Here is a 27,176-nt window from a genome sequence, read left to right on the forward strand (position 1 = left end):
ACTTAATTGATCTAAATCGAGAAACTGCGCAATAAAATAAGAAAGCCACATCATGTTGCTAAATTGCAAAAATATATTGGTTTGAGAGAATTTTTACGTGTCAATATTTTACAGTTTTGAGTGACCGGAAAGAGCTGGATAAATGTCTCGTCGATTATTACAGCTCATAACGATAAAACCAGTTTTTCAATGAATTAAACTCATTATTTACCAAGCGTATATCTAAAACACCGTAACCCTTACAATAAAAAGGTTTCGTTATACAACTTCTGCGTGAAATTAAAAATTATTTTGTGTTAACATAAATGCCTTGCAAGTAAAACATCTTCTTAGCAAAGCTAAGTAAATATCATTTTTTCAAGGTTAAAAAAAAAACATGTTACACATTGGTAAAATGGAAATTACACTTGTAACAAAACATATTTTCCTTCCATTTCTTTTCAATAGATATGATCTTATCAAATTTGAGTTTCCTGGCAACATGCCTGTAAAAAGTCCAAATATGCAAATAATGAATTCTACATATTCAAGACAATCAATTCAGAATGTGTTTTGATATTCACATTATATAAGTTTTGTGTCCAGAAAAAATGAACATCCTGTTAGAATATTACACAAGGGAGCAACGGTGTTTCTAAGATAAAATGTAGGAAAAATGTTATTTAATGTTTATTAATATTTCTAGCATACAGATGTTAAAATTATGTTAAAATAATATTCAAATTGCGCTGGTTTTAAATCACAATTTTAAAGCACAGTAATACATCTTGGTATTTGTTACTAGGAGAGTTTCTTTTAATTATATCTCATGAATAGATTGGTTTGATCAACATTTTATTCATATACATTTACAACATGAAACATTACATAATTACAGCATGAAGGATTGAGTAGAAAGCCAAGCTTATTTGAAACTCTCGCCTTGCGTATTTTGGTATTTTGTTTCGGTAACATGTTAACTTCACAAAAACAGTATTATTTGTAGACCGGTTAGACATAAAATGAATGAAAATAAATATACGTGTATTCATTTTGTATTTAAAGCAAATGTAAGGACAAAAACATATCATACAGGAAAGAAAGGATAGAAAAGCAAGAAGCAAGAAAAGACAGGTTGTAGTGGTCACTTTAGAGCACTTATTTATGTTTGACGGACTTATATCATACTCATAAAGGGTCTGAATTAAGAAATTAGATAATTTGGAGTCGTGTTATGTTTTAAATCTGTTTGTTTGCTGTATGTATTTTTGTACGTGTAGAAGATAAAATTATTTTGTGTGTTTGTAATTGATGAATTACCATATAGCAAAGTATGTAGTGTTATGTTGGAAATTAGTTGGACGCTGTTGAATAATTCCGTGCGCTCTCTTGTTTAAATAGGACAGTAGAAGAAATAGTGGCATGTATTTTCAACCTCGCCACATGTACATAGTGGGCTATTAACGATGTTCTTGGAAACGAGGTCTTCATTTAGAGAACTGCAATGAGTCTGCAATGGAGAATTTGATATTTGCGGTCTCCCACATAGTAGTTGTCGGGGGCTTTATGTCCTCCAGAAAAGAGTCTCCTTTTTAAGATGGCTAGTGTGGAAGAGTTTCGCAGATCTAGTGGTAATTGATTCCATTCGGTTATGGTTGATGGTAGGAAAGAGTTAGCATATAGTTGTGTATGACACTGAAAGTTTCTGATATTGTTTGCATTTCTTAGATTGTATACAGATGTTTGGGCAACAGCATCTGGAACCAAGGAGGAGAGATAATGGGGAGTCAGAAGGTTAGTCATTTTATAGAATAGGATTAGTTTATGTTGTTTCTACTGATTTTAAGGGGCTCAAATCCAGTATCATTGTACAGGTTCTCAAAAGAAATTAATTTGGTTGCCCCAGTAATGATTCTGCAGGCTTCCAGTTGAATTTTCTCAAGTTCAAATTCTTCCTGGTGGGTAATATTACTCCATACCACATCAGAATACTCAAGAAGAGGTCGTATAAAAGACAGATAGATAGTTTCGAGGGACTTGCGATCAAGAATAAACTTTAAGGTTCTCATGATACCGATACGTTTCCACATGAACAGATTCAGCCACATCGTTTCTGTTTTTTCTTGCTTGGGTGTGGTTGGTGCTACCAATGAACCTTTATACAGATTTTTAACATATAAAGTAATTCATTTTTGTCTTATATGGTATTATTACTATTTACATAACAAGTACAAAACGTTCCTTTAAGTTTTTGGATAAAACCGTTGAAGGCTAACACATTCACGCATTATTATCATTATATATTGCGTATAAAGTTAGAAATATGAACCATAAGAAGTTGTTAGCAAATAACCATATTTTTGGAAAATATTTAGTATGATATTCTGTAGAATACATATCAAAACATAAAGTTTATTAATAAACAGATGAGGTGATGAAAGCAAATAAGATATGATTTATAAGAACTGTAAACAATTTACACTAGCTTCTCTCTACTAAAAATAAATATGTAATATTCTGGCATTTTTTGTAGAACACAAGAAACCTTCTAATAAATCATAGCTTTAATGTTATACCAGATCTAAGACATAAAATACTTTTATAATTGTAGTTTATCTAGACAATGATAATTTACTTTTATTTTACCTGATACTATAGTCCCGTGATGCACTTTTAATTATTAAAGTGTTTAAGACTTCATCTCAAGGTATTGTTAAATACAGAGCGGCCATCTTTACCTGAAACTACTTAAATAAAACTGTTTGCTCTATTTCTTTGAATACAATAAGTGTATGGGGGGGTCAGACTTCATTATTAATCAGAATCTTTCTAATATTTTACTTCGAAATTACGATCAGATTATTAACAAAGCAGGAAACTTTACTTTTATAAATCAAATGTTTAGACGTCATTTTCAAGTCATAAATTGCTATACCTCTTGTATGAGTGGTATTCATACATGAGGCAGGGAATGTTTCTTATACTGTTAAGACTTTCTTGCGGTACAGATTGCTAGACACAACGTATATCAATACCTATATACGCTTACATATTGTATACAGTTGTAACACGGTACCTCGAATTGTTTAACTACGAGATGACCGAATTAATATTTTGAGCACTGAGCACGGGTTTTCAGAAGGGAACTTAGAAATGTCTTCGAGAGAGCCAGAGATTTGAGATAAACGAGTTTAATATATCGTGTTTCAACTGTATGTACTATACCCGTTCCCTTTTTCATTCTGCAGTGTATAAGAAGACGTTCCGGTCTAAGGCCTTTTACATGTCATATATATACTTTGACAAAATAACATATTCGTAACTATTCTTTCTAAATGAAAGAATAACTTTAGTTCACGAATGTGACATTAAAACGCTTATTTTAATATACACAAGCGCACTAAACAGAAGAAACTGAGACATAGAATTACTTTTCCTATGCTTTTTAGATATGTGTAACTTTGTTCTACAATTATACAGTTTAACAGCACTACAAAATATAGTGTGTCACATTACTACATATATACTTATTTACGTCCCTTTATTTGAGATATATTTACATTCTTACCTGATTTCAATTCAGGATCTGTTTCTATTTTATCCTGGCACTCCTTTCTAAGCGCAGCAAATAATTGCAATAGTCTTGGAGGATATCTAGACTCCACTTTCTTAGTGGTCCCATTCACAACCTGTCCAGCTTCAGTCAAAATTATTCCAGATCCTTCATGTGAATGATATGTGCCATTACTTTCCAAACGTGTGCTATTTAGCACATTAGAGTTGTTGTCATGATCAAATGATCCATTCACAGAACTTACGTTTGTCAACAATGTTGCATTATGAATGTAGTTCATGTTTTAAACACGGCTTATAAAGTCCTTTGACTGAAATAGTTTTTGATCAACCTTGTCTTTTTACCAGGTTTACAAAATTTCAGTAATTTGTTATTTGTAGTCCGTGTAGAATTTTCCAATAGTTCTACTTTGTAAGATACAGTTTTGTCGGGTTACCAATACATCTTAAGCCAACTTTGGGATCTGGCATAAGTTAAACTGGAAATACATTTTACTGCTTTCTTTGCGCAAATATACTGCTTGAATCTTTACTTAATACAAACTATTAAATTCATTCAGTGTTTGCAGTTTGAGCGTGCAATTATCCTGAAAATAGTTCTGAATCCGTACTTTTTCAGTTTTCCAGTAAAAAAAAAAAAACAGAATGCAGTTTATCTTAGAAAATTAAGACTTTTAACTTATAAGGACATGGCAGAGTTCAACATGAATTGAATTTAATTGAAAGTATGTCTGATGGAAATATGATATTTTTACAGTATATCATAAAACAGATAAACGTTTTACCATGCAAAAACTTTGTTTTCAATAAAAGAATATTTTTTGAGCATTGAACTAGATATAACAATGAAAAGATTACATATTTACTTAAGAAACTTGATTTATTTCGTGTGTATCCAATTTCTATATGTAATGTTTGTTTCTTTTAATTTTCCTTCTTGACCTCATTATTTATCTCGCTTCAGAAATGGAAAAAGTACATTCCTCTGTTAAAGTGTTAATTGCAAATATAAATCATTTGATCACAGCGTGTAATAAATCATACCTTTAATTATATTCTCTAAGGTCAATAATCCAACGCGCCTCTTAAAAACGCTTTCAACTTCACAAATAGCTTTCTTTCTGATTCAAAACGGGGATCATTTGCATTAACTTTGTCAGGAATTTTAAAAACTATCCAGTCAAATATTGTAAAATATTTAAGTTTGTACCTAATATGTATTACCATTTAATCTTGCCGACTTTTCAAAGACAATTGTTCTTTAAAATGATGGCTTTATAATCCACTGATATTAATCAAAACATGAACTATTCCTTCGTAGAATTTTGACTATCCTTACATGTCTTGTTTTAGTAATGTTCCAATTTTTATATATGAGTATACTGATCATTAAGTTGTGACACATTACGCCAGTGTTTGTACTGTTTTGTTACAGTGTGTCAGGTTTAAGAAAATTGCTTTATAATTAGCAAGTGTAACGTTAGGACTGCATAAGTGTAGAATAACACTAACACCGGTAAAGTCAAAGAGATAGTGATACAATGGCTTAAAAACAATATCGATTTCAATTTGAAAGTTATTCTTCACAAACATGAATGAATGAAGTAATTATGCGGAACCGTAAATGAGCATCAAATATTATAAAATCAGTTGAATTTCTGTTTAAAGCTCTACGAACTGCAATGAATTTAAAAATTTGAAAATAGTTAAAGTACTTCAAAATGATTTATCCAAGGAATATTTTTCGTCATTTGCTTCTAAATTGCTACACACTGAATTTTAAAAAAACATCACTAAACTACTTTTTTGTTGACATAACCCATCAAAAATAGAGATTATTTACACGAACTGAATGAAAGTAAATTTTTGAGCTGTTTCGAATTTGGAAAAAGACGGATTTGCTAAAGCATACAAATGTATGCTAAACCTCAACATTCATTTATTTGTCGGTTAAGCAGACAGGATTTTAAAACAATTTATCAATACACGTGTACGAGTTATCTGTTACAATATTTGAGGAATTCACTTTCAAGGGCCGACCCGGATTCATACAAAAGACATCAAATGAAGATTTATAGATTTTCTATTGACAAAATGATCCCTGAATGACCTGAGAGAGAATTATTCATCGAACAAACATATTGTGTTCACCTACCTAGCTAAAACCTTACTTTGTTAAAACACTCGGTACCTGTTCTCCGTTTACTCCAATTGTAATTTTGTTTAAAACAAAAAAATTCAAACCGCGTTTGTTATTTAGATAAAGTCGCACGAAATTCTAACTTTTATCTGTGTCTTGTTTAATCAGTTCATGAAGTAAAACGGTGTATTATTTGAAACAGATATCGGTTATACAACATAATATCCTTTAACCATTGTCTTATTTTCTAAATGCATAATTACCAGTATCATAATATTATATTATCAGACATTTCAATTTACACTAAGTGATTTAAAGTTGTTATCCACTGATAATGTTGTTATTCAGATTTGATACTTTGCACCCTTGTTTTTTTTAAGACAATAAAACTACTGACAAATAATTTAATAAACAATTCATATTGTTCTTTACTTGTTATGATGACACATTTTTAATTCGAGAAGTACGTGTATCAACGAACTTGTATTTAATTGAAAATTTATAAACATTTTATTTTAAAATTTGCTATAAATGTTAAAGAACCGGTCATGTAGTGACTTATTTTACTAAGATTTTTGTAAGACTTAAAAATTTCTGTGACATACATCTGCAAATTAAAGTAATTTGATAATTCAGCTACTATCTATTTTCGGCTGCAGTTCCAATATTCCAATAGTTTTAAGTCCTTCTAGCTTTCAGTACCGATAAAGATCTCAATATATTCCAGAAAGCAAAGAATAAGATGTAAATTATCAGAGCTGTTACTGATGCGCTGCTAACAAACAGTATAGTGTCCAAACGCTCGCCTATATACTTATCGGAAAACGGAAAAATATCTTCCTACATTACCAATATTGTATTTATCGAGTCTCCTTTGTATACTTAGGTTAATCTGTTGTATATTCAAAGAGACATTCGTTTGTTTTAAACTATTCCATATTTTCTCAACAAAAAGTGTAGTATGCTGACGAAATTATAACTCGGTAATTTATAAAAGTAAAAGCTATATTAAAGGAATAGAAAGATGGACGTGTGAAACTACATATATATGCATGCCGACAAAGCATATATGTGACCATGACTGAGAAAATGGGTCCAGATGAGGAAATTTGACATTTTCAGGTTTTTGCATATTTAGAAAGTATAATCATTCAGAAATAAATCCTGAAAATTTCAGATGAAAATCTTCAAAACTGTCAATTTTATGACAGATTTTGTAACATAGATATTAAAAATGAAAACAGTACATTTCAGTTATCCTTTTTTTCTAGTTTATTTCTCACATACTGGTAATGGCTAACAATTCTGAAATAAATATATCTTTTGTTACAACTGCATGATATAAATAAGATCCCTTCTTAATACACAAATGATAATCAATTAAAATCTACAACAATTTCTATAAAAATATTTCTAAAATTGTGTTACCATGGCAACAAATATACTAAAATCCCTTTTCTATGATAAAACTTAAAAAAAAAAACATGTTCGCTTGAAATAAGGATTTTAAAAAGCAAAATATTTTAAGGCACATGTATCTACAAAAATAAACTGAAAATTTCCCATGAAAATATTAAGAATGTATGGTTTTATGTTAGCTTTTGTAACATGGGTAATAACAACAAGAATAAGATAGATTTGTCATTGTTTCTTCATAACTTGTCTTTTACATGCTGGTAATAAATGACTACCTTGGAAAAAAAAAAGAACCTTCTATTACTATGAAATTTTATTTTTGTGATGCTTACTTAAAACAGAAAATACAGCTAATTTAAATCTTTCATATTTTCTATGAAAACATTATTCAAATTGCGTTACCATGGCAACATATGTAATAAATTGCTTTTTCTACAATAGTACTTAAAAATAAAAGCTTAATTTAAAATAATGTTTCTTATAAGTTGAATATTTAGAGGTTTATGTATTCAAAAGTAAAATTTGAAAATTTTATGTGAAAAGATCAAAAATGTTTGGTTTTATGACAGATTTCATAACAGGGGAAAATAACCACAAGAATAAACTATTTCAGTCGTTGTTTCTTCAGTTTGTGTTTTCACTTATTGGTAATCACTGGCTATTTTTTAAATAAATGAATCTTCTTTTACAAAGAATATTTAGATATTCACTTAAAGTGCAAACATCTAGCTGGCTAAAGTCCTTCACATTTTCTATAAAAACATTATTAAATTATGTTACCATGGCAACATATGCATTTGATTCTGTTTTCTACAATAATACTTTAAAAACGAGCTAAATTTGGAAAAGTGTTTCAGATAACTTGAATATTATAAAGTGGTATGTATTCAAAAATATTATCTCAAAATTCCATGTTCAAAAAAATAAAATCTTTTGTTTTATGACAGTGTTTGTAACATGAGTAATAACTATAAGAATAAGACATTTCTGTCATTGTTGCTTCATAACTTGCCTTTTACCTGCTGGTAATAAATTACTATTTTGAAATAAATGAAACATATATTACTATTGATTTTTTATTGTTTATACTTATCTAGAATACTAGAAAGTACAGCTAATTAAAAATTTTCCATATTTTCTATAGTCTAAGAAAATTGTGTTACCATGGCGACATATGTTTTAAATTCCCTTTTCCTACAATAATGCTTAAAAACAAGAGCTTATTTTAAAAAGTATTTCTAATAAGTTATATATTTGAAAGTACAAGTATTCAGGAAAGAAATCTGAAAATTTCACATAAAAACTTTAAAACAGTCCTGTTCTGTAACAAAAGTAGTTATCATAAGAATAAACATTTCAGTCATCCCTTTCCTCATAATCTGTTTTTTCACTGGCTAGTTATAACTGACAATACTGAAGAAAGTGAACATTCTTTTACCATTACATTATATACTGTAGATCCCTTATTGAAATACAAATCTATAATTTCAATGAAATATAATTTGAATTATGTTACCATGGCAACATACATACTAAATTCCTTTTTCTAAAAATACTTTAATAATTAACACAACAGCTTAACTTTTGATGAAGGTTACACTGCTACAAGCTCTGGTGAAAAGTAAATATTTATTTCCAGCCAATACTTTAATGTAGGTAACTGAAACTACAACCTTTACTTGATGTTTAACCTTAACAGCTAAACACATCTATATGAACAGCAAAACAGGCTAAAGTGTTGTATATTAAAACGTTTGAATTCATCAACAATTTCTATCTTTTATATTCACTTTCTTTTTTCAGTTCTCAGAAAAATCCTCATCAATCCAATTTCAGTTCAAGTGGTTTGGGACAAACAGAATCCTTTGACTTTTCAGACAAATACTATTCTCTTATGAGTTCATACAGGTACCATTGTCAGGCTTGTGTCATTTCATGTCAATAATGTTCGTTTGGCAAGGGGGAGTAGATTTTAGTAAGTTAACTGTACTGTCACTTTTAAGACTAACAATCCAGGTGTTTCTGCAAACATGATAAAGTGGAAATATTTGGTTATCTTCTTCAAAAGTTTAAATATTGTGATAAGATATTTCTCCACTGGTAGAATGTGACAGGATTTAAATCTTTGTTGACCAACTGTGTTGTTATGATATTTCTTTGATGACTGACACACTGTGTCAGCAATATCATGTATTATTAAAGGTCTCAGCATTCACCCTCCTCCACAGATTCTTCTAAATTCAAAAGTGCAAGTCAGATTCAAACTTTGCATGGTCTGTGATCATTGTTGAATATTCAATCGATCTGTGATATCCTGTAACAAATAAGTAAAACATTTTATTTTAAATAATTAACCTGGGAGTCACTTTATTTAATAAAAGCAGGGTTATCACTATTTGATAATAGATGATTCTTACAACCAATGCTCTAAAATATTGACAAACAGACTGACAACAGCGTGCTGTCAGTATATAAAATGTACTTTGTTTGTAGATTTGGTTACTGCAAATAGGATGTTCTAAAACACATTTTTTTGCATTTATTTTGTTAACCCTTAACCTGCTAAATTTGTAAAATGGACTACTCCATCTTTAAATAGAGACAGTACCATTAATAGCTTATAGGGGGTTCTAATAGAAAATTTGCTGACTAAGTATCAAACACTGCAGATCATATTCAGACTGCACAGATATGCAGGTTGAACTTGATCTGCACTGGTTGCAAAGGCAGACATAGCTGCCTCATGCAGCCTAAGGGTTAAAAGTATACACTGTTTTAACAGCTATCAAAAATGGTTGTTACCTAGTAAAACTCTCCACAGACCATACCACAGCAAGATGTTATTTCTTTTCTAGCTAGCAGCATTGTCAAAATGGAATACCAATACAGGTAGTGATGTACCATGCTCACAAGTTGTCTGCCCCTTAACCAACTGAGTTGCTTTCATAAACAAGAGGAAACACCCTGCCTTCCTGAAAAAAAATTAAAAGTCTTTGGTAAAAGTATCTGTTATCTTCATGTATCTCAGGAACCTTTACAGTCTTCATTCTAATCCATATTCTTGGTGCAATAAAACTGGTAAAAAAATCAATCACATAACAATGTCTATGTCAAGAATGGGTTAATTAAATCTGAAAATAATCATATTACAATTAAACTAAATTACAATTAATTGATTTACTTCAAATAATAAATTAAAATTCCTATTATTTAGAACTATTCTACAACTTAATGAGATATCAACTTATACACATGTACATGTAGTGTTAAGCATTCAAATTATCCATGTACTTATTGAGTGCCACAAACTTTTCCCAGGCTAATAGCTAATGTAATGAAAACTTTACACCAACTGATCCTCCTCAAAACCAGATTGTTGAAATTAAATTTCAATAATGCCAGTTTTGTCAGTTTTTAAAAGCCATTCAATAGTCATAGTACATGTACATACATTGTACAAATCATAAGTGTAGAAGTAGACTTATTTTGTATTGGCTCCAAACAAAACCTTGACAGAGGTATAAATAAATAATATATTGCATTAAAACTATAATAAGAGCCTTTAGCTGCATGTTACTTACCTGATTCCTCAAAGCACATCCAAAATATGTTACATTTTCTTGAGATCTTAAAGTTAACAGACCAATTTCCTGGCTGTTGTAGGGTATATGAACTAGCTGTAGTGGAATGAACCATCAAAGGAACAAGGAATATTATCTGAAAGAAGATACATTACATGTACCGTAAACATCACTAAAAATCAAAAACTCACTACTAAATTAATAATGTGATTTTGAAAGGTTTCATTAACTTACCACAAAATACTTTAAAAGTTATTATACTATGAATCTATTTTTTAAAGGATCATAAATTGTTTTACACACAGCAAGGCTCCAAAATTTCAAAAATAAAAAGATTTTCATTATATGGCATTAATTCCCACTATCCATATACAATCATCCTGTTACAAAACATTCTGAATCAACAGTAATGGAAAGAGAGTAGTCACCAGACAGAAATAACATGACTTATGAGACCCACAGCAAAAACAGTTACCATTTTATAAACGGAAGTGTCTAGACATCCGGTAACCAGAAACCTAGCCAGTGTTCTAGCCGACCGGTAACAGGATGCCTAGCCTATCCTATCCTATAGGGGTTTTCTAGGCGTCCGGTAATCAATTTTAAAATATTGTATATGCCTTACAGGTGAATATTCAGACTTATGCAAAAAAAATATGATACAATAAATTTATTCATTACAGTATTCATATGTAAAAAGATCGCCAAACAGCTAGAAAACATTAGCGGAGATGCTAGTTGTCTTGTTGCCGGACAGCTAGAATGCAGGGTAGGCGTCCGGTTACTGGACATCTACATATTTCCTTTTAAAATACCTTGGCTACTACTGTGAGAGGGGAATTTTCGAGAAATCATCTGACATAGGCAGGCATCGATAAGTCTGCATCAAATTTATTAATTATCATAGCTACATGTATATTGACTTTTTATTATTGTTTTTTTTCCATAAATAATGCTTACTAGTCTATGGACAATGAAATAATTTGATGAATCCTGGTCACCTTGAGTAAGAAGCTGCCTTCCTTCAATAATCTTTGTGATAACCCAACTGACCATTTTGTATTAAATACACAGGCATAGTGAAATCATCTGTGTTTAGTGGCCACAAGATAAATTTCATAAATTTCCCTCTTTATGTTTTGGATTCACTTCCGGGTAAAAGACAGACTTATTTCAGTGAAAGTTTCAAATATATTTGAGAATCTACATTAACAACTGTTTATAAACGGTACTTACCAAATCACTAAACAGTATAATTTACAAGTCTCAGATTCCTCCATCGTTGAACAAAAGGTAGATAAACAAAAGTAAACTTCACACGCTTCCCTGATAAAATCCGAAACCGGAAACATATTGAAGGGGAAACAACTGATTTTGAACGAAATATTTTGCCTCAGGCGAAATACCACTATTTTTTTTTTACAGGTCTGATGTCTAAATATTCTTTCTCTAGTTGGCTGTTATCAATCATGTAACAAGCAGTCGTACTTTAACGGTCAAACTTTTGCTAATTAAAACATGTGTAAGAAAGCTGCGCGCGTAAACTTGGCGCAACTTTAAACGTCGTTTCTCGATATTACGTCATGCCGCATCTGGACCGGTTTTCAAAGACGACGTCACATATATGTATGTACATAAACACAATTAAATACAATAGCAATCCAATTTGTAAAATCCTTTGGAAACTTAACAAGCAACAAAGGTAAATTTTAGCAGACATGGTATGACTGAGTTCTCCATAATAGATAGTAACATTCCTCATACCCCCTAATACCTACCGATTAAATGGAACTCTACTATAACAGTTTTGCATTTTCCATGCTTCCGAATTACCAGAGGAATAAAAGCATAGAAATAAAAAGATAGCTGAATTGGGATAGATGCGAACCGCCTCAAAACGATGGGTAACAAAACCACTATTAAGGATTTTAAACTAATTCACTTGCATCAAACACCACTCTTTAACCACCAACATGTTCATGTATTACAAATCAATACAAATACAATTGTTGCCTTAAACATGTAACAGTACCATATTGTAAGAATTAAAAGCAAGAACAAAAGTAAAACTGACAAAACCGCATTCAAAGAACACAGCCATACAACATGTGTGCTATACTCGTATAACATATAATGATCTAAATACAGTAGGTGATACAACCAATTAAAATAAAAGCAAAACTAAACAACTGAAAATTAAAACGCATTGTGTTTTATCTTGTATAACACTTATTGTAGGAAAGGCGAACAATAGCGTTATCTGATGGAAAGCAACTGTATAATACACAAGATATTTTTGTGACATGTTTTTAAACAGGTTATTTTAAGACTTTTTGCATCTGACATCACCTCAAACAAATATTTAATGATATACAAAGCCTATTTTTCACTTAATTATGTATGTGGAGCAACATTTAAAATTATATCATGCAGTAACAGAGTATTGTAAAAAAAAACTTCCAGTCTTTAGTGGCAACACATACTTATGTTGTCTTTAGCTGTTCATGATTAAGTGTGTAGTATTCTAAAACCTATTGCATAGTTTTGTTGATATATATAAACTTGTCAATTTTATGTTTACATGAACTATATGTAGTAATTGTATATATTTTTTATGGCATTTGGTTCCAGTATAGCTTTATGAGTATTTCGTTTCTTTATACAACACCCCTGTAATCGATACCAAGGAGATTTGTTCACAGAATAATGTGGACACCTTTTGTGTTCAGACTCACAAACGTTCAAAGGTAAGATGCCATTTGAAGAAATTGAATCTGAGAGATTTTAAAACAAAATTAGATACTAAAAACAGGTCATTCTTTTTAGCCGCGCCATGAGAAAACCAACATAGTGGCTTTGCGACCAGCATGGATCCAGACCAGCCTGCGCATCCGCACAGTCTGGTCAGGATCCATGCTGTTCGCTAATGGTTTCTCTAATTGCAATAGGCTTTGAAAGCGAACAGAATGGATCCTGACCAGACTGCGCGGATGCGCAGGCTGGCCTAGATCCATGCTGGTCGCAAAGCCACTATGCTGGTTTTCTCAAGGTACTGCTCATTTTATTATTTACCGGAACAGTTTACACTGTTCCTGCAAGGAATATGATAAACTCATTAAATAATCATGTCATCATTACCGCTACGGGAAATGGCAGAATCATGGTCGCTTTATTCTTGATTATTTCAAAACTTTACGATATATATGCTTCCGACAATTTCGTCTTGTATTCTTATACTGCAATGTATTTTCTACCGACCCTGAGAGCTAAGATACCCGTACATATAACTCGTTGATATTTTAATTATTTTAGCTATGGTATAATAATTATACAGTGAAAGAAGGAAAACCCGTAGAAAAAAATTATGCAGGTTGCACTTTGATGTTTTACTGTGTTATTTCTCACATTGTAACATGGTGACTTCTTTTTTTTTAACATTTTGTATAACCAGTTCGTTACTTGCATTACGGTAATTTTAAAAGGATGTCTTCTTTTTCTGTAATCAAAATTTCAAAAAAGAACTCTTTAAAATGCCGGTGTGTGAACTTAGACCTTCAGTATTTTGCTAGAAGAATGGAATTTAAAAATTGAATTATTCAAAAACGTTTCAATATACAAAAATTATTCAGTTACATAAATACTGAAGAAAACCTTTTTATATTTTATCTACATGTACAGTATTCTTATACTGCGCATCTGTCCAAAATAGTGGCATCGAGCAACGATCGATGTGGTGTTATATCTTTAAACTGTAACGGTAGACTACAGTAATGAATATGACTTGATGTGCTGTAGAAATATTACAAACATGCTTTATAATGATACCAAAATTACAACACTTCGAAGACACAAAGTTATAAGGCCTAAGAAAAAAATGTTTGTTCCCGGTATCTAGACCTACCCTAAAATTTGCTGCGGCCGTAAATGTTTTATGGCGTTGGAAAAAATCGATATTGTCGTTATTAATTTTATACTTTTCAAGGGAAGTTGTTCTTTCTTCATTGTAAAAATAAATTTAAAAAAGTCCTACCTAACTACCCTACTTTTGGGGGCATGTTACCGGTAACAAACAATATTTTTAGGCCTAAGCTTCTCGCATCTCTCATGACAGTTAATTCACTATCTCAAGTTTTGATTTTAATACTCGTTTATCAACGCTGTTTTATGGACTATTTACTTTAAAATTCTTTAAAATCCAGATGAAAATATGATATTGAGTCAGTCAGGTGATTTTTTAGACGTGCCAAAATCATGGAAGAAAACATGATTCAGGGGAAACAGACATTAATTGGAAAAAAAAATTCTGATGGTGCTTGTTTTCTCCTCTCACTAAAATTTAATTGAAATTACTATAAAAACGATTTCTCATTACAATTTCTCGTGCTGGCTTGATGTAGTTCAATAATACCCCAGCCACACATACGGCGCGGATAGCCACGTCTAGCTACGGATAGAAACGTAGTAATCCGTACCGATCCGTATCTAAGCCGTACGGATTGGTACGGACTGATGCGGATTACTACTTTAAGATACGGCTCAGGTACGAATCGATACGGATCGATACGGATTACTACGTTTCTATCCGTGGCTAGACGTAGCTATCCGCGCCGTATGTGTGACTGGGGTAGACTGACTCAATTTCAGAACATACACGCGATTATGTGGTAATTTAAAACAGTTTTAAGTAAAATATGTGGAAAATGGCAAACATATAACCGTTCGATTTTCATCAGGCCCAACATCAATACAAATGGACTGGTGATTCTAAATGAAATATTGTTTAAATTATAAGCAATGTAATCTTTTTACCACACAATGAGAATAACTGTTTTACTGGATCAAGGGGAATAATATTATATGTGAGCAAAGGTAATGTTCTGATGAGTAATAATATGAGGTTTGGTGATTTTAGCAAAACTACTTTTTTTTGCTAATAAGCAAATTCATATTCGGACGCACACACGCACGCACGCACGAACGAACGGACGGACGTTCTTACAAAAGGACCTTTATTGGGTAAAATACTCAACACATAATAAGCATAGGGACTGGCTAGAATTTGCCGTTACCTGTTGTCCTCAGTACCCAACACATGTTCTCTCGTTTGCTCAGGCAGACGGACGGTCGGACGAACATCCCGACGGACAACGCAAAAGCAATTTCCCTCGCCTAAAGTGAGAGATAATAATACCCTCAGTATATTTTTCAGCGTTACATTTCACAGTCGCGAAGATGAAGAATCATCATTAAAACACGTTAAAAATATTTTTCTCAACTATTAAACAATCTCTCTTGACATTTTGACTCAACATTCCAAGGAGTCCTAGCAAAATTTACTCAGACTAGGTCCCTGTTAACTTCCAAAATAGTATCGTTAGATGTGTCTTGCTTTGATTATTTGTTAATCTAGTGTTATCTCGTTTATTTTTTTTTCAGCATAGCCTCATGTAGGTTGTCGCCGATATATTCTATCATCTGTAAGACAGAGAACGATGTCAAACTCTTCGGTTGTTCAATATCGAAATAATTGAGCCGTGCCATGAGAAACCCAACATAGCTGGTTTGCGACCAGCATGGATCCAGACCAGCCTGTTCGCTTTTAAAGCCTATTGGAATTGGAGAAACTGTCAGCGAACAGCATGGATCCTGACTAGACTGCGCGAATGCGCAGGCTGGTCTGGATCCATGCTGGTCGCAAAGCCACTATGTTGGTTTTCTCATGGCGCGGCTCATATAAAGTATCATTTGATTTGTATCAAATGTGATTTTCATTAGCTATTAAGAGAAATGCCTAAGACTAAAAGTGTACAGTACCTGTTTATATCAATCTAAAACTACACATGTAAAGTAGATAACACACAGCGGGAGTATTTGAATAATTTGATAAAGAAGGTGTTATGTAAATACTTGAAAACACCTTTTTATCAATACATATTGTTGTGTTTACCCTTTTGCAAAACATTATTATTAAGTGACAAATAATTGAAGGTAATCGTGAATGGTAGAAACAAATGTCTGTTAAAATCAAGATTAACAATCATTATTTAAAAAAACAATCTGGGTCTTAAAAATTATTACCGTGACAAAGCAAATGGTTCAAGTTTTCACAACGGTGGTGAATAAGAAAATAACCATTTTTTGAAAACAGATTCAAAAGCGAAAAACATTCATTGCAGCAGTATTCTGTTTAAGATCTTTGTACCGATTTTTTTATATTTCAAACTAATTGCTCAGGATGTTTGTAACATTTCTGCATGTGTGGAAAGTTCGATTAGACTTAAAAAATGATTTTTAATCGTTTTGTTTACAATTAGCAATGATAACAGCTAGCATACGTAGAATTATGTTTCAGAAATCGTTTTTTTGAAACGCATTATTATCATTTAACGTGAAAACTGTATCCAACTTATTGAACACTTATATCAGTTTTAGTTTTTGAAAAGATTCATATACAAAATAGTAGTTCAAACATCCATACAGAATGATCATCCTATATAAAGAAATCATCTTACATAATTTTAGATGATTCTACTGAATTACTAAATTTTCACATATATTTTATTGTTTTTATAACCTTTACATCTGTATATAAACAAGTACCTTAATAATCAGATGTCTTCATAAAATAGTTTTGCATTAGTTTCAAACGAATGAACTTGTATTTAACATGTTTGGTGGTGAAAGCTTTTGTTTATCTCACTTACTACTTTTATCCTATATTTTGGATTAAACTATGATTACAAGTGTTTCTGATAAAGATAAAAACAGTAAATTATTATATTACATTTTGAATATGATTGCTTCTACACAAGAATGTTTTAGTAATTATTATTTTAATGACACGGTAAAAACATATATGTTTCTTTTAGTTATAGACAACGTGAAAGGCCGTATCTAAAGTACCTAAATTACTGGTCAAATAACAATTATATGTTTTGACATTAACATTGGCCAAGTGCTAGTAAACAAAAGAATATCAAAAAGACAGCCGTTGGAACACTGGGCATTTTAACGTAACGTCACAGCTCATGCTCAACAGAGATAATGTCGGTTAGATGTACTTGACTTGTTTCATATGATGAAATGACGTTTGTTTCGTTTTGGACCATAAGGCAATGTGATGTCAGAAAAGAAACATTTAGGACAGTTGCTTTCTTGCATGTCGGACAGGATTTCCCCGTATTATTTCCGGTACTGGAAAACTACTATAATAAAAACATGCTTACAAGAAAATCATTCGTTTTATCTTAATATGTATTCTATTAATGGAAAAATACGGTATGCAAGAAAGAATCTATCACTATTTGAAGGTGCGGAAACATTTGGCTCTCGGGTAACTGTTTTGTGCTTACTCCACAGAGCCTCCTTACCGCCTAAACAGTTACCTTCGAGCCAGATATTTCCATCTGAAAATATTCTTATAGTATACAAACTCTTTTGGAATGCGAATATCATCAGTTGATGAAATTGATCCGAAAGTAGAAATCGGGATTAACCTCTGGGCTTACCTGTCATTTTGAAGAATTTGTTTACTAAACTGGTCCAGGAAATATCTAAAGATAACACAATATCAAGTTTTAATCAATATATCTAGGAAATCCTTTCGACAGATGTGACTTACAGTTATAAAGTCAAAGCTGTTCCACGGATTACCACTCTTGGGTCTGTCAGAAGAAAGTAAATATGGTTATTAATGGGTTTAAGATTGGTATTATACCTTTCACATGAATTTGATCCATTTTCCAATAGGAAAAATTAATGTGATTCAAAAGATTCAAAAGATTTTATACAGCTTACGTTTATTTGGCAAAGTCGTGTGCATTTAGATCCCACAAAAGTATATTTTTGAAACATTTTTGTAATTATCATTGTTATTATTAGCAGTAACAGAAGTATCTAATGGTAGGAATGATAATTATATTTCAAAATGCAGTAGCAGATATACCACTGAATCCGGAAAACGTAGTAGTAGATATACCACTGAATCAGGTAAACGCAGTAGTAGATATATCACTGAATCAGGTAAACGCAGTAGTAGATATACCACTGAATCAGGTAAACACTGAAGTAGATATATCACTGAATAAGGTAAACACAGTAGTAGATATATCACTGAATCAGGTAAACACAGTAGTAGATATATCACTGAATCAGGTAAACGTTGTAGTAGATATACCACTGAATCAGGTAAACACTGGAGTAGATATATCACTGAATAAGGTAAACACAGTAGTAGATATATCACTGAATCAGGTAAACACAGTAGTAGATATGTCACTGAATCAGGTAAACGCAGTAGTAGATATATCACTGAATCAGGTAAACGCAGTAGCAGATATACCACTGAATCAGGTAAACGCAGTAGCAGATATACCACTGAATCAGGTAAACGCAGAAGTAGATATACCACAGAATCAGGTAAACGCAGAAGTAGATATATCACTGAACCAGGTAAACGCAGTAGTAGATATATCACTGAATCAGATAAACGCAGTAGTAGACATACCACTGAATCAGGTAAACTCAGTAGTAGAAATACCACTGAATCAGGTAAACTCAGTTGTAGAAATACCACTGAATCAGGTAAACTCAGTAGTAGAAATATCACTGAATCAGGTAAACGCAGAAGTAGATATACCACTGAACCAGGTAAACGCAGTAGTAGATATACCACTGAATCAGGTAAATGCAGTAGTAGATATACCACTGAATTAGGTAAATGCAGCAGTAGATATACCACTGAATCAGCTAAACGCGAAAGTAGATATACCACTGAATCAGGTAAACGCAGTAGTACATATTCCACGGAATCAGATAAGCGCAGTAATAGATATACCACTGAATCAGGTAAACGACGTAGTAGTAGATATACCACTGCATCAGGTAAACGACGCAGTAGTAGATATACCACTGAATAAGGTAAATGCAGTAGTAGATATACCAGTGAATCAGGTAAACGCAGTAGTAGATATACCAGTGAATCAGGTAAACGCAGTAGTAGATATACTACTTAATCAGGTAAGCGTAGTTACTGTAGTAAATATATATCACTGTTCTAACTCCATCAAAGAATGACAAGGTACGTGTGAATATGACATTTTAGACATGATTTGTGGCATTTGATGGAAGTTAATTAACAATTAAACTTAGATGCTTATATGTTGCATTTCACACTTTATATAATATCGTTGCACCCTTGCCTGTTAATGCCAAAAGAATTAAGATTGATATTTATTGGTAACATTTTTATTTATGTTTTTTTATCATTCTTTTTCTAAATACAATCGTTATCAAAACGTTTATGCTAAAAGATGCAATATACGATTCAACGGCAAGTACATATGGATGAAAAGTACCTATGAAATAATTTCGAATATAATATTCTCTGCGTCGAGATGAAAAAAAATAGACACAAGATAAAGATAAATTTACAAAAAAAAAAAAAAAAAAAAAAAAAAAAGAAGATGCACGTGGTACTGCATGTGTGTTGTTTAAATTTTCCTTTTAATATGACATTTCTACATTGTCTCAGGAATAAAAAAAAACATCTTAAACCAGACCAAATATTATTTTCCCTCTAAAATTCCATATATACTACTATACGTCTACAGAAGTTGATCAGAATATGCAGAAGTCACCTTTTGTTGAGACTGTATCGTTACTTTTTTTGTCTCAAACTATTAGACACATTATTTCAACTATAATGGTGATTTAGTCATCCATAAACTATTCTCTGGAAAACGTTTAAGGAAACATTACGCATTACTCGGTCGTTGTCAGGCAATTTCATTTAAACTATTTTGATAGTCGTATCAATACCGTTAATGAATTACAAACGGTGATATTTTATCCCCTGTACTAATACTATCAAGGAATTACACAACCGTTTAATTGCTATGAACTTGATAGTCAAATGCGGTGTACTAAATTATCCATACAAAAAGATAAAAATGCTCAAAAATTGATATTTTAAGGAGCCCTGTAGCTGAGCGAATAAGTTTGCTGTGTTCTAGCTATTTGAAGTTACGGTGTACAAATATTTAATGCAAGGAAGCCTTCGAGCTGGCTTACGAGAGGTTGGTGGCTCTGTTCAAGGCGTCAGTCCAGTTTCTCAGGGACACCTGGCGTCGTCCTTAACATTCAAAATGTATAAAAGAAACTCCGTAAGAAGATCTCTTGGTAGCATTAAACGCAACAACAAGCTAAAATAAAAGCAGAAGCGATTTCATTGAGAGTGTTCATGTGTGGTAATGAAATAATCAACACTATCCACCTCCTATGGCACCCGCATCAGTAGAATTCGGTTATAATAAATTACAATGGACGGTCAATCCCAAATGGCCAGAAAATAGAACTACTGAGTTCAAGTACGGGATACATTTTACGACCGCCATATGTCTCCATTTGTCCTAACATTGTGTTGTTGTGTCTTTAAACCATTAAACAGTACTAAAGAACGATATTAAAAGTAGAATATTTGCAATTATATTCCGTGTGCGAAGCATATTTTATTGGTTGGAAACTTTTTAAATATGTTGATACTAGTATGTTGAAAAGAGCTCATGAAGTGTATGATGGATCTTCTTTGGTTTCTTAAGAAAACAATGTGTACTGGGCTAGAGTTGGGATCGACCTGAGTTTTACTTATCAGTTCACTTTGCTATTTGAGCACTTCTGTGCCAATATGGATATCATATTTTGTAATAACCACGAATTTTGATTAGTGTAAAGACATATTGTCGCGTAGCTAAATATTTGAACAAAGTCTGTAATATCGCGTTTCTATATAAACAATTTCTAATTTCTGATGTGTCTGTTAGCCTTATTTTCATTCATTACTTATTTATAGAACGGGTTTCTCCTGTTGATATTTAAGTCTACTATTTAAGTCGCTCCTGGCAAGCTGAATTACGAATTTTTTAGAATATGGTATACAGGACATATCTTAACGTGGCGTCGCGAAATACGCCAATATTTATTTCGCTTTTAAAACGTTTGTTCAACTAATCCTTGGTTATTTCTTATCAATTTGTAACCAATTTCACTCCGTGTGCCGTCACTTTTTCCGTATGTGTCTACAATTGTATCCCAATTTTCGCTGCGGTGATGAAGTTATCGCGCGAGATAACGATGACAAATGAAGTCGGTATTTCATTTCTGTTTCAAATTGTGTTTTAAGTGTTTTGTTAACAAAATTTATGATTCTTTTCTAATTGATATCAGAAACGACTATAAATCCGTCTTTCACTGACAACTTAACAAATGTAAAGGGGCGCTATGTTCTATGCAAGACATTTATTATATCTGTTGCAGGCAGGCTTTATCCTTAATAAGGTCTGCAGTGCTAAGTGTCTGTGTCCGTGGAGAACCGGCTATGGTTTTATGAATACAAAATACTTTACTATCCTTCTTTATTTCATATAATAATATCTGTTAGAAGATCCCTTGGAAGCATAGAAACGCATCCAGTCAATATGATAGTTCAGAACTTTAGAGCATTCATGACATGACAATGATGGTGTATAAAATGTCTGTCTACCAAACATAATTAAAACAAATATTGAGATGTTACGTTACATACAAGAAAAAGAATTGTGTCACTCATGTTGAACAATTGCGCGTATGTATACATTTACCAAACTCGCCAGATCATTTCTCAATGTAGTAAACAAAAATGCAACTGCCATCATATATGTCTCACTTGTGCCGTATGTAATCAACAACATGGAACTATATTTTTGACTACTTCACGCAAACACATCAACTTTAAAGCGCTGTTCTGTTTATTCTCAGTCCTCGAGTTCAGCTAAACAGGTTACAGGTCGCTAATTCAAATCCTTCTTTGTTTCATATAAAAAAACGACAACTTCAGATCGAATTTGGATATCTTTATAGAACATCACTTTTTCCCACACCAATTTTGTATGAAAGTTCTATCATTGATTAATAAATAAATGAAAAGAAAATAGGGGGTTGATTAGTTCCTAGTGAAATGCCAGTCAGTTGTGGTCTGCTACCCTAAAAATGACGCATATTCCGCACTATAAACCCCTACTTTCGGTCTCGCCTTCGTTGGAGTATAAACATGAAAAACTCATTTCATGCAGAATGTATCCTAGCATTTAAAAAGTTTTATTAGAGCACACGGAGACACGAATTTGCGCAGAATGTGTGGAAATTATGACCTATTTAATTTGAACTTCTTTTGACTAGACGGAAGCACATTTTCGACCAAATTACTGGCCTTATTCCTAAACACTCTAGTGCAGGGTAGGCTGTCACATTGATCCCAATCCTGATCATGGCAATGAATAAATACGGTGTTTGACCGGCCATTAAGAAGGTTCGTGTGTTGGCCAAAAATATCAGTTTGCAGATTTTTAAGTTTGGAACATAAAATGAGTGGGAATTTAGAAATTTTAGCCTAAATAAACATTGTTTATCATAAACATTGTTTATCGCAGTATGGTACACAAGCTAATATTTACTGCAATTTGCAACCTGCAATCTGCCATGGTATTATTACTAATTATTTTGCAGTAACGGTGAAGCGTCTAAGCTAAAAATCAACTTCATTATGTTATACAATATGTTAAGTGTTTTTTTTTTTCATAAAACTTACTTGAAACACCATAATACCATAGTAGGATTAAGATGTTGTTTCAGATTTCACTAGTTCAAGAAGGTCAGTATACTTAAAACGCGCGCTATGAAATTAGTACAACCGTTGTTTAAAATAATAAAATTATTTTTTTATTTTGTTTTCGGCACCTGGTAACATTACTTTATTCCCATTTAAACAGATTAAATGTGTTTAGAAAGGAATGGTAAAATAAATGGTGATGAAATAAAGCGAATATATGACATAAAATTCCACAGACAGATTGAAAAAAAAGGACAGAATCGTTTTTCTTTTACAAGAACATGAAGTTTTGCCTTGAATCCATGAAAGTAACCAAGATGAAATGCTGTAAATACGACATTACATTTGTCACAATAAAATCTATGTTTTAATAAATTATGAAGCTGCGAGAAATGCACGATACAATAAAATATTTATCTATTAATTTTCACGTTGTCTATTTGATTTTAACAGCATCAGTATGAGAAAAGCATAACGAAGATACAGTTTCAGAGAAGATTTTCAAAGTTTTCTAAACCTAGCCCAACCCGCTGACAGACATGTAATGACAAAACTTTGAAAGAATTTAGTAGACGCTGACCCAATGAACATTTATGTAAAAGTACTTTTAAACTTGGCCAGAAATTACAGAGAAGATTTTTCAAGTTTTTTTTATTTTGTTGCAATTGACCTCTGCAAGGATAACATAGACTTAAAGTTTGGTTGAAAATGGTTTAATGGTTTATGAGAAGATGTTCTTTAAAGAAATAGTGCACGAACGGACGACGGACAGGTGACAGGCATACAACATTGTTTTATAGTTCACAATGAGCAGATGATATATATGTGCATTTATCACAGTGAATTTAAGTGTTGGTAACAAGCAACGCATGAAATACCCAAAGGGATGTAATTGGATCTAATCACTGTGCAAATGTAATAACGATACAAACACATTCAATGTTTCCCTGTTATCTTCAAGTAAAGGCAATCAAGCAAACGGTAACATATTTGAATGTTTAATATAGTAAATAACGTCTCAAATTTAACAATTTGATACCATTACATTGTCGGGCATAATTTATCACATTATCTAAAGCTGTGCTAGCAGACGAGATTTTTGTAGCTATTAGTAAGGTGATATGTTTCTGTCTGACAGTGACACTGTGTTGGACAGAATTTATGTATAATTAACAAGAACATGCTAGATATTGTAAACGATGGCCCTCGCATTGTTGTGTAGACTTTCCTTAAGTTCCGAATATCTTCTTGAGGCAAGTTTCATCTTACATTTTATTCTATATTAATATCTCTCAGGAAAAGTGTATTCATACCTATTTACAGTTAAAATAATACAAGCGAACCAAACACCTGTTGTACATTCCGATAAACGACCACATGCATGGGAAACACAATATTTATTCAGGTAATGCTAAACAGTTATGTTATTTCGTAAACATTTACCTATGCACCCTAGGCGAGAAATAAACTATCACCAACATTTTTCAATAGTAACTGCATAGGTTTGTAACCATTGAGTAAATATATTATCTTCTAGGTGAAGCTATTTTGTTTATAAACAATACATAATGCACAAAAATAAAACGGTGCATTTTCTAAAGATAAGCAAGTTTTCCTTTAATATTGGTATCACGCTGAATAAAATACAATGGCCCGGTGGTCTAGTGGTAACATGCTTGACTGTCAATCCAGAGGTCCGGGGTTCCAATCCCGGTCCAGGCACCGGAAATTTCTGAGATGCTCTTGAGTGTCTTCCATCTAACTAAGAGGCCTGTACTGATTCTTCCCAGGAAAGACGGCTTCACGTGTATCGGTGCTATACACTGGGCACGTTAAAGAACCAGAGACTGTCTATTCGCAAAGAGCTAGGCTAAGTTAGCCGGACAAACCTGTATCTTAAAAAGCTTTCTCTCTATCTGATCTGGAGGCTTTATCTCACTCTGTCTGTCTGGTCAGATCGCTCTGTGTCTAAACAAGTAGAGGATGAATTTTGCGCCCTGTGTGGCTGCGTTTGCTTTGCAATTGGGTCATATTATCTTTTTTACATAATCTGTGTTATGGAGGTTATTTCATAACTCGATTATATCTCTTCGTACATCAGCAATTCTGCTTCAATTAGTATGAATCATAAGAAAGGAATCTGTGCCAACTTTATTTACACTGCTGCCTTATGTCTAGTGAAATTATTTACTATAATCTTTATAAATATTGTTTACAAAACACGATAGTTTACATGAAAGCACACACTATTTCATATGTACGAAGATTCTCAGACAAGGGAAATACAATATATTGCGGGAAACTGATATGTCGTATGCCTGATTTAAATAAACAAAAGGAGTAATTCATTTATTTGTTACTATTGAAAAAAAGAATTTGACAGTTACATTATCGTATCGGTATCATAGCGACAACTTGATACGGAAGCGACACGAAAACGTCTGCTACAGTATCAGTAAATTTGTGACAAAGTTGTTACGGAAGCTACACGAAATAATGTAAAAGTGTTTCCTGTTTATACAAATCAGATATTTAGGACTTGATTGTAAACAACATCTTCTTTTATGTTAATAAAGTCTAAGAAATTTGATAGAAGCATAGAATGCAACTAAGTAAACAATAGTAGGCTCGTTTTAAGTCTGGTCTGAGTTAATGAAATGTGCAATACCCTTCAAATACCCTAGGACTTCTAGTATCGTAAATGAACAGAAAATATACTAACTTTGAGACTTAGTACGAGGAGAATTATAGTTATAGTGACAGCTGACTGTCACACTAGATTTGTGACATACCACTTTGTTTCGTGTACTAGTCAATAGCTACCAAAAGGAACTGAAAATAAACAACTGAAAGCTTGTTAAGACGTAGGTTAATTACGTTAATGATGATGAATGCAGTTTCTATATGATGAATGCAATTTCTATGATACCTCTCGTAGCCGATAGTATTTAAATATGTCGTTTTGTCCCTTTGTGGTTTGCAGAGTAAGGTCGACTGCTACTTTTCTTTATGTGTTAATCTCGTTACTTTATTTCCGTTCCGTCCTCAGAAATGGTTTTATTAACTTATTAAGAGGCAGTAAATTGTTTTATAGTTAATTTTCGTTTTAACGGAAGATGAACATATATTGCTATCACACAATCGAGGATGTTAAACAATAATAATAGGTACTTCTATAAATGATTTTACATCAGCACACCACTTTCGACTTGTAGACCTACTGATTTCGTTAAAAGTCTGCATGAACATAAGCTCAATTGTTTTTGGATGTAAAAACAATAAATTTCATTTGTCACGTCACTGGCGTTTAGCTAACATGATGTTATTCAAAAATAAACGTATGTTATGTGTTTATAGAAGACATGATAAGATAAACGGTATAAACACATAGTTCCAGACATTGATCGATATACTGTAAGATTTGCAAAAACTCATTATTTTGAAACAGGCTGTGATCAATTAGTTTCTATTTTTGTCTCACACACCTATATGATGCTATATGTCTTAACCGGTATAATCATTTTGAAATCAAGGAATGTTAAATCAACTGAAGGTGAAAGATAAGATGACCGAAATGCCGATATGATGAAATAAGACAATTTTACTACACCTGAAACTATTTGTTATAAGATTCATTAATATGAAACACACCCTGTAGAAACTGCATGAGATGCCTGTTTCACAACAATTTATATTTTAAATTCTAAGTTCTCTTCTAGGTATGGACTTTTAAAACATATTAATTCATACAATTTGTAGATTCTATCATTTTAAAACGATTTCATAAATTCAACTGTATGACAGATGTAGTATATTTTTTTTCTTCGGCTCATATTTCAAGAAC

At 32.2% G+C, this 27,176-nt stretch overlaps 1 protein-coding gene and 1 long non-coding RNA gene across 5 annotated transcripts in view; both read right to left on the reverse strand.

The window, feature by feature from the left end:
- LOC123531953 (calcitonin receptor-like) overlaps positions 1–27,176 on the reverse strand; it is a 118,834-nt gene that overhangs the window by 42,997 nt on the left and 48,661 nt on the right. Inside the window, exons 1-2 of one of the 4 annotated variants that reach the window (XM_053517831.1) lie at positions 5,708–5,858; positions 3,548–4,016 (exon numbers count right to left, since the gene is read on the reverse strand). The exons of 2 other annotated variants lie outside the window; for them this stretch is intronic. In XM_053517831.1, coding sequence (XP_053373806.1) covers positions 3,548–3,833 — 286 coding nt within the window. In that variant the 5' untranslated portion in view covers positions 3,834–4,016; positions 5,708–5,858. Of the gene's footprint in view, positions 1–3,547; positions 4,032–4,596; positions 5,026–5,707; positions 5,859–27,176 lie in introns of those variants that run through there. One more of the 4 variants, XM_045313265.2, reaches the window with a different exon arrangement.
- LOC128546681 (uncharacterized) lies at positions 6,947–12,066 on the reverse strand. Its single transcript, XR_008366152.1, has 4 exons — positions 11,926–12,066; positions 10,690–10,825; positions 9,911–10,080; positions 6,947–9,422 (listed from the first exon to the last, which is right to left on the reverse strand). It is a non-coding gene; the product is annotated as an uncharacterized LOC128546681 (long non-coding RNA).

This window comes from Mercenaria mercenaria, chromosome 11, assembly GCF_021730395.1.
Source record: "Mercenaria mercenaria strain notata chromosome 11, MADL_Memer_1, whole genome shotgun sequence".
Lineage (NCBI taxonomy): Eukaryota > Metazoa > Mollusca > Bivalvia > Venerida > Veneridae > Mercenaria > Mercenaria mercenaria.